The 8,957-nt window shown below is 39.1% G+C and overlaps 1 protein-coding gene across 1 annotated transcript in view; it reads left to right on the top strand.

Annotated features, from left to right (window-relative positions):
• The first annotated feature begins 4,416 nt into the window (after positions 1 to 4,416).
• Positions 4,417 to 8,957, top strand: part of igdcc3 (immunoglobulin superfamily, DCC subclass, member 3) — a 63,433-nt gene continuing 58,892 nt past the window's right edge. The window contains exon 1 of the mRNA XM_040127252.1: positions 4,417 to 4,483. Within this exon, the coding sequence (XP_039983186.1) occupies positions 4,417 to 4,483 (67 nt within the window). The remainder of the gene's footprint in view (positions 4,484 to 8,957) is intronic.

Here is an 8,957-nt window from a genome sequence, read left to right as displayed (position 1 = left end):
AACTCCCGGAATAATAATCCAGTAGAGAAAACTATTGCAAACATGTAAAATCCCACTATTATTTTCTAGCCTCACTGTCATGGGTGTACTCAGATCCTTTACTTAAGTAAAACACAACATTACAAGTCCTACTTAAGTAAAAGTATTGATGCACATCTAAAGGACTCTTTATGCAAAAAAATGGCTCCTGTGAGTGGTGTATTAACCATATAGGCTAAGACTTTATTAGATTGTTTAAGCTATTGCATCAGTGTGTAACCATTGAGCAGTAGCTGGTCAAGATGGAGCTAGTTTTAACTACTTTATATACAGTTAGGTAGTTCAGTAGGCCCCCAACTGAAGTAGGCTCCCAAATCTGAGGGGTCATTAGGTGCTTAATGGGACAGGAAATAAGAAAAAACATAGATATGCTGCACAAATTTGCATAAATCTTTTGGACCTTCTTCAAATGTTTTTCCCCTTGTGAAATATTGGCTAATTTTCCCTCTTCATGTCTCGAACAGTTATTCAAATGAGATCATTTGATAAGTCCTGAAGGTAAATCTCTCTTTGATGAAACTGCTCACTGCTGACAGACATCTGAAACATGACATGGGGCCCCAACTAGAGCTGCAGGAATTAGTTGACTTGTCAATTAGTCAATCGACAGGAAATTAATCGCCAACTATTTTGATGATCAAACACTGTTGTAGTCATTTGTTAAGCAAAAATCCCACCGTTTTCTTCTAAAATGTGAGAATTTATTGTTTGTTGTGCATAACAGTAAACTGAATTTCTATGGGTTTTGACTGTTGTTCAGACAAAACAAGAAATCGAAAGACATCACCTTGGGCTTTCGGAAAATTTAAAGAGGCATTTTTCACAATTTCTTTTTACATTTTATTGACAAAGCAGTTAATCGAATAATCGAGAAAGTAATCGTCAGATTAAATCAATAATTAAAATAATGTCAACTGCAGCCCTAGACCCAACTACAGCAGCTGGTTTAACATGAAACAGTGGATTTTAAGCTTATCCGGAGTTTATATGTACAATCTTAACCTAAAAAATAACTAGTAAATCGCCTATAGGCTCAAATAAATGTAGCAGAGTAAAAAAATACACTTTACCGCTGGAATGCATAGTGGAGTAGAAGTCAACAGTGGCGCCGAATGGAAACACCCTAGTAAAGTTTAAGTGCCTCAAAACTGTATAATTAAGACGTGGTTTGCACCGTTGTACTGATCTTTAGAAATGATTTAGTGTCCTTTAGGGTCCGTCGTTCAGGTTCAACACTTTGATGCAGAGTGAGACATCCCAAGTTTAACTGGGTTGCTGTTTCCCTGTGAAACGTTGGCACAGAAATTGATGAAGCTCAGAGGAGATCTGAGGCTGACTTTGATGATCCCCTGACGTTTCATCAAGCGCCACTTACAGGTCAAAAACCTCCCTTCTCCAACAATCATCCATGGCAGGTTGTACCGTCAAAACATTACGAACGCCCGGCTAGCTCTACTAGCGCTAGCATGCTAGCAAGCTAGCAAGCTAACTGTTAAAGTGGTTAGCATGTTGACAAAACACTGCTAGCTGTTTTGCAAAAACACAATAGTTGTATTTTATATATGTGTGTATATTGAAGCCATCAAAGTAAATGTGGTCATTTTGGCCATACAGACAAAAGTGAATTAATTGTAATTTAAAGCTGTACATGTTGAACGCCAACTAACAGTCTTGGTATGTTAGCTGTACAGGGAAAAGGGAACTTCATACTGCGTATTTTTCAGAGTTTTGAGAGTCTAGCGGATAAAATTAGTGGGTTTTCTCCGGAAAAAATTTAAAAAAAAAGGTAAATAACCTGTGGTGTAATGATCTCTGTAGAATGGTACTAGGATCGATCGATTGATAGAATAATAAAGTGACTGCACACTCAAAAGTTACAAAAAGGTGAGTTGCCAGTAGGCACTTTTCCATTTGTAGTAATGATTTCACACAGCCCTTCCATCATTCAAATGGGCCCTCAGATCGGCGCTAGTTTATGTAGTTCATGTAATTTACCTCACTGGATACCGTATAATAAGTGGTATGGGCGATGGGAGACTGAAGCACATGTTTGAGTACAGCTTAACAAGCACAGCTTTGTTGTAATCGAGTGTTAAAGGTTTTCCTCGTCAACGTATCGTAACACGTTGGATAACACTCGTGGATGGATTATGAGACAATGGGCCCCTGGGCACAGACATGGCGACATAGGAGCAAAACCCACAGATTTAAACACACTCTTCGTGCTCATTTTGCGTCTCTTTGTACGTGTGTCTCTTTGAAGTCATTTGGTAACAAGAGATGCAAAGCAGACATGTTATGCCTCTCCTGTTACTCATGTTGTGTCTCTTTGTTGTTGCTTGATTGACTTGACCAACAAGTCACTTCATAGAGAGGTTCTGGGGGCCTGGTAGGCCGGTTCACGGACAGCGACACCAGTGGCTTTAAATTACAGCACCACTACATAATGTATCATTCCATATTGTTGTCGGTATTGTTCTCAGATTTAAAACAGCCATGAAAACACCTGCCTTGACTCCAGAAAATTAACTAATATTTATTTACATTATATTTAAGGAGTTACTCCATAAAAAGGACAGAGGCGTATTTGCAGTTTCAGGCTTTCAGTTTTTACTCTCAAACCATCATCCAAAACAGGTATAGCTGTCAAAGAAAAGTAGCAGATGTGTCAGCTGATTGCTCAGTTGCATCAATGAGTCTGACTTTGTCACAGGCATTAATTGTTTGTAGACTTTGTTTCTATGCTTTTTTTGGGGTACTCCTAAAAGAGATCATTTTATGGTTGCTTTGCAATTTGCCCAAAAGGTGAAGCTACCATTTACTCCTTGTACTCCCCCGTGTTGAGGTATGTCATGGGTAATGGTTGTGATAATGGGTTAATTATTGTAGCTATGTTATCAGACAGAAATAGAGGAAAAAATGATAATACTTATTTGCCACCAGCTTCTGAAATTTGAAGATTTGCTGATTTTTTTCTCTGTTTTAAAATTAATAACTTTGGGGTTTGGGACTGTTGAAGGTGTCACTGTGGCTTCAGGAAACTGGGATAGGCATTTTGTCAGTATTTTCTGATATTTTATAGACTTAAAAGATGAATCATTTAATCAACAGAATAACGGGCATATTAATTGATCATGAATATAACCGTTGGTATCAGCATCGATTGTAATAGCCGAATAGTTTTGTTAATTTAGCCTGATTACAGGGGGAAAAAAGCATTTTTAGTGAGTGGAAGTGTCAAGGTGTGTTGTGAGTCAATCCATTAGGGTGTTAGATTAGTTTATGATACATTTCCTCGTTTATGGGCCTGGACAATGGCCACTGGAAAAAAAAAGGTTGAGATCCGAAATACCTTTGTGTTCCACTAGGGGGAGCTCCAGTATCGCTAGATCGCCGCTGCTTTGTCTTAATTGAGCGTTAGAGGTCTTCCTTGTTTATTCAGGTATCAGATCAGGTTCACTTGTGCTGAACCATCAGCTTTAAATAAAACACATCCACTATACAGAATTTCAGAACGCTGTTTTTTTTTTTTTTTTTGGAAACTGAGATTTATTTTTATTTATTTTTTTTAAATATACTAACAGCTGCCATGTGTTGGACAAAATGGTTTATGGTTGCTGTTTTGGTTGTCATTTGGTGCATCGTATATTTTGTCTACACATGTGCTACCAATGACAGAAGAAGGATTAGTTTGAGTTTCCCACACGCTGTGTTGTTAATTTATCTGAATTACTCTTAGAAACATTACCTGCAGCATGATTATTACATACTAGTTCCGTTATTATGGTCCTTGATATCACTGTTATTTATTTTATGATTAAAACTATTACTATCATTAGTAGTATTGTCAGTACGAGTCTATATCTGTAGAAGTATTTGTAGTATTAGCTGTTGTATTGACAAGCAAAAATCATGCAGTTTTTGCAGGTTTCTCATGCGTTGGGAGCGAAGCAGTCAGCCGTCGGCTCTCTTTTGTTCCCAAAGCAGATTCAGCGTGCGTGTGTGTGTGTGTGTGTGTGTGTGTTTGAGAGAGAGAGAGAGAGAGAGAGAGAGAGAAATAAAGAGAGGGAGGCTGTCTTTGGGATAGAGCAGAGTGAGTGAGGAGGAGAGGGAGAGCTGGATGCTGACAGATTCCTGATAGATGGTTAAAATGGCGAAAGCTTGTTCGACCCCAGCGAGCCAGCAAAGTGCATCACTGTAGTCGGAACATGTAGTAGCTGAAGCTGGATATCTCTATCTCTCTCTCTCTCTCTGTGTGTGTGTGTGTGTGTGTGTGTGTGTGTGTGTGTGTGTGGGTTTTTTTTTTTTTTTTTACCCCCATCTATTCACCTCACGTTGTTTCCTGCGAGTGCTGGAATATTATCAAGAAGTGTTTAAATGGCATCCACAAGGCGCCGCCGCCTTGTCCCTTGCTTTTGGGGAATACTCCTAAATGCTTTAATCGGTAAGTGGCATTATCTTATTGTCGGAGTAGAGAGCATTGTTGCGGGCTGTGATGGCCACGTAAAGAACAACCGCTGTCAGTCTGCTGCTCCCAGGAACCTGGTGCGCTGCTGACCAGTAACCCTGAACTTGGCCCCTCTCCGGTGTCCGTTAGTATTTGGGCAGTAAATGTCAGCGTGAAGACTAGTGCTGGAGCCTTGTGTACTGCGGAATTCATACCTGAAGGCTACTGGGGTACATACGGATACCTGTCCATAGTAGTATGTTTAAAGTTATATTGTGCGCACTCTGCAGAACTTGAAATATAATAGCAGGCTATCGGTGTTGTGTCGCCAAGGCTAAATACGCGTAATGCGTTCATATCTGAAGGGCTCTGGAGCCTCTTGGATGTCCAGGCAGCACCGGAATAATACACGATAGCCACGTGCAATGTAGTAAGCAGGGTTTCTGGATTGTTTTCATATTTATTTATTAGTTTTATCTGAACACGATTAGAGGAATGCAAAGAATGTTCTACTGAAAGATGTCCAATTGATGCTTTGAGGAAGTCACATTTTGGAATTATAGTCATTTTAATTTGTGCAGAAACCAGTTAACAGTGGCAGTGTCTGTTATCAGATGTGGTTTCCTAGTTCTCCTCATGACTGCCTCCTGATCAGGTGTCTCAGTTAGGATGCAGAATTAGAGCAACTTATCACATGTTGTTGGTCATCACATGGTCTTAATGTCTCCAATTCAGCACTAAAATGAGAATTAAGACCAAGTGTTTTTTATACTCACTAAACTTTATTAAACCACATATTAAGATGTAGTAGTTGTTGTAGGTTTACATGCTGCTGAATTGAAGTCCAACGTTGCCTTTATATCTTAAAGGCAATCAACATTTCCAGTTGTGTGACCTAATTCTTCAAGCTTACTTAAAAGAGTGACATGCTTTCATAAGTAGATGTAATTTCATTTCATATCAGGGGAGTTTCAATGGTGATGGAGCTCTTGAATGGTCAGTCCTTAGAGCACACCACCCTGTGGCTGGGTGAAATGACAGTGGTTATTGCTCTGAGGACAGATTAAAAGACTGTAGTTATTGCCTGCTGGGGAGAATATTTGTACAGATTAAACGTCAAGATTGTCCCTCTCGTCCTTTTCAAATTTTCCTTTTCGACCCATTGTTCACTATGATAGACAGTTTCTCTCGCTATGTGAGGCCCCTTAATTCAAAAGCAAGAGAAAGTATTGAGTATTTGCAAAGCACACCACACGGGGACCCACAAAGGCCCCCACTGGAATCATAAAGGCTACACAGTAGTTTATAACATGTTCAGTCAGAGGACCGGGAACAAAAACTTCAGAAACACGGCTCTGTGATGGATGTAATACCAATCTACCCATCGCATTAAAGAAATTAAGCTCTTTCAAGTGCTTGTCTGCCTTGGAGATTAGATTCAGTTTAGATAAAGGCACTTTTTATTACATCTTAAACGGAGTTAATACGAGTCACAGAAGCATTTAGATGAATATCTGCATTAGATCTCTTATGGACTGAAAAGCTCAAAATCTGTAGTAAAATGCAATAGATCTTTAAGAAGATCTCATCATGAGAAAATCTTGGTTTTAGCAAAGGCTTTGAATGGATTGACTGAGTTAGCTAGTATCTGTCAAGCTCCAGGAAAGAAAAGGATGATCAGTGTTAAGTCAAAGCATGTAAGAGAAAAATACTGAGACTTAACTTCATTACTGTTTATGTTCCTGCTTAATAATAGTTCTATAAGATCATTTATTTTAATCTAAAGCTACTATGTGGTTTATCATGAGTAGGATTAGGATAAGAACTGTTATAGAAAGATACTGCAGATGAATACTGTGAGGGAAGAGTGTGCAGTACACGTACAGTGGAGAAAATGGCCATTAGAGGTGAATTGTGCAACAGCTGCCCTACATCTACTATCATGCCAACATATGGGCGCTTTCTCAGCATTCTTGTGTTGCATTCTACTACTGAAGCCTATATTACTGTCATTTCTGTGTAATGAGTTCGTCGCTGCTGTTATTATAACAGGTGAATATCAGAATACTTGAAACTACAGGCTCATGAGTATTAAAAGTAGCTTGAAAAAAGTGTATTGATTATTAATTTATCAAGCAGAATCCTATAGGAGGAAATGCAAGTATCAGTCCTGCATACATATTCCCCCTGGAAATATAATAAATATTGCTTTTTAGTCAGACATTACAGCCTCTACAGAAAAGAAATTGAGCTGTCACGTGGAAGTTCATTTTAATAGCTCATTTATACTGGGGGGACTTTTTAAAGGAGATGGAGTGTTTCATCCATCATTCGATCTAAATGTAGAATTTTTGCTGTGAATGCTAGAAGACACTTTTAAATGAATACTCAGTACATTTTTAAGTCTATGCATATTTAATACCAAAGTCCTTATAACAGGTCTCGCCCCCGTCAGCCATTTTGGCAGTGCCCCTGGGCATTTATTTTGTGCCGACAAGATATGGCCCCTGTCTAAATGAGCCTCACCTCAAAACAAGTTTTAAAATGCTTTTTTCCCCGCAGGTTATATTTCTAGTTAGCATGCGAAAGGTATGACTCCTTTCACAATTCAATCCAGGGTGCTGTGACGAGACGCCGTCATCTCATCCCACCAGAGCACCTGATGCGAGAGTTTGTGTCTGATGTTCGAATGAATAAAGTTGATAAAGTGCAGACAAGTGTTTGTTTTGATAATCGTTTTCTCTAGACAATTAGCACTCCCTTATAATGTCTGTGGTTGGAACTGTCGTGAACCTCAACTCTGCACTTGCAGCAATGCAACAACACGATTGGCTTGATATGTTCCGCAGGTCGGCTGTTATAAAGCAGACAATTGGCTTTTTGGGGGGAGGGGCGGGACATTTGTCATACAACTGCTATTTTTGGCAGTACGGACCTATATATATATATATACAGGATTCTTTAAGTGGTTTGTCTCACCACACAAGTTGAATACTGGTGGCATGCATCCATTACTTCAAAGTGGAAATGCTGCTTCAGCTTTCAGTCTACGGCTCAGTGCAGTTAATGGAGGATAAATCCACAATCTTTGTCCAGTGTACAAAACATTATTCTACATTTCAAACAAACCTAACATGATCCCGCAGCAGTCTTTCATAGCAAGTTTAGGATCTAAAAATATGTTATATTTATTGTTATGGTGAATAAGAATGTATGGCCAAAAAGCTGCAACAGATGGATGCTGAGAGAGAAGAGAGAAAGCAAGTAATTAACCAATAAAAGTAGGCTTAATCTATAACTCTGTACCACTCCTTTAACAATATGATATTTAAATGCATTATGTAGTGTTTTCTAAGACAATACTAAAGCTGCAATTGATGAATCGTTTAAGCCATTCCTTTTCAAGCAAAAAAAAATAATATATATCGTATGTTTCCAAGATTTCAAATGTGAGAAATTGCGACTTTTCTTGTTCTTATCCATGGCTGATTATAGAAAATGTAATTTTTTTGAATCGGTCAGACAAACCAAGATATTTGACGACAGTACCTGTGCTCTAGGATACTGTGATGGACAATGTTCACTGTTTTCTGATATTTTACTGACCAAACAATTAATCAAGAAAACATTCATTATTAAAAATAATCGTTTGTTGCATCCCTAGGCTATACTAAATCTAAGCAATAACACAGCATTGTTTTCATAGGGCTATCATTTCATATGATGAGCAGCAGTAAACCATTGTATCCTCACATGGCTGCCTGTAAGAAGCTTGCGGTGTGTCCTGAGCTCGCTTAGCTCTGTCAGGGATGCTTGTGTCTGCTAACTAGATCTGTCTGTCAGTGGCTGGTGTGTGATCCTCTCTTTACTGTTGTAGCAGTAAACGTTTGTGCCAGCCAGCCACACTTGACCGTGAACAGAAAGCCAGAGCATGGGCCACACTTAGCCAACACTCGTCTCTGGTCTCACTCGGTAACCCTACATACTAGTGTCTCTTTACTGTGGATGGAAAGAGCATTAGGATGTGTGTGTCTGTCTGTCTCCTTATCTAACCATGAAAATCCATGCCTGTATAGATTCATGTTTTTGAACATCTGTTTCTGTGGGGTGGCGTATTCCTGCCACCAGTTTCTACAGCTGCGCTGTCCTCTTCCTCTGCATACCCCCTGGATGCTCTTCATTTACAGATGACCTTAACCTAAACCACGCAAAGTGCAAAATCCAGATATACCCTGTTTTTTTTTTTTTTTTTTTTTTTTGTGCTCTGATCTGCTTTGTCCTATGATTCATCTTTCTTATGATACAGTGTTGTGATCAAAATGGTGTTTTCCTGACCTTTCTGACACTGTTTGTAATTTTCTACCCACCCAGAGCTCAGAATTGCATTAGCCAGCAGCTCTGGCAATATACCACAGCCCAAGAACTTTCACACTGTTCTAACTAAGGGAAGAAACTGTGTAATTGAAGTCAC

The sequence above is a fragment of the Xiphias gladius genome, chromosome 1 (genome assembly GCF_016859285.1).
Source record: "Xiphias gladius isolate SHS-SW01 ecotype Sanya breed wild chromosome 1, ASM1685928v1, whole genome shotgun sequence".
Classification (NCBI taxonomy): Eukaryota; Metazoa; Chordata; class Actinopteri; order Istiophoriformes; family Xiphiidae; genus Xiphias; species Xiphias gladius.
The sequence above is the reverse complement of the archived record's forward strand: the minus strand, read 5'-3'. Positions and strand labels throughout refer to the sequence as shown.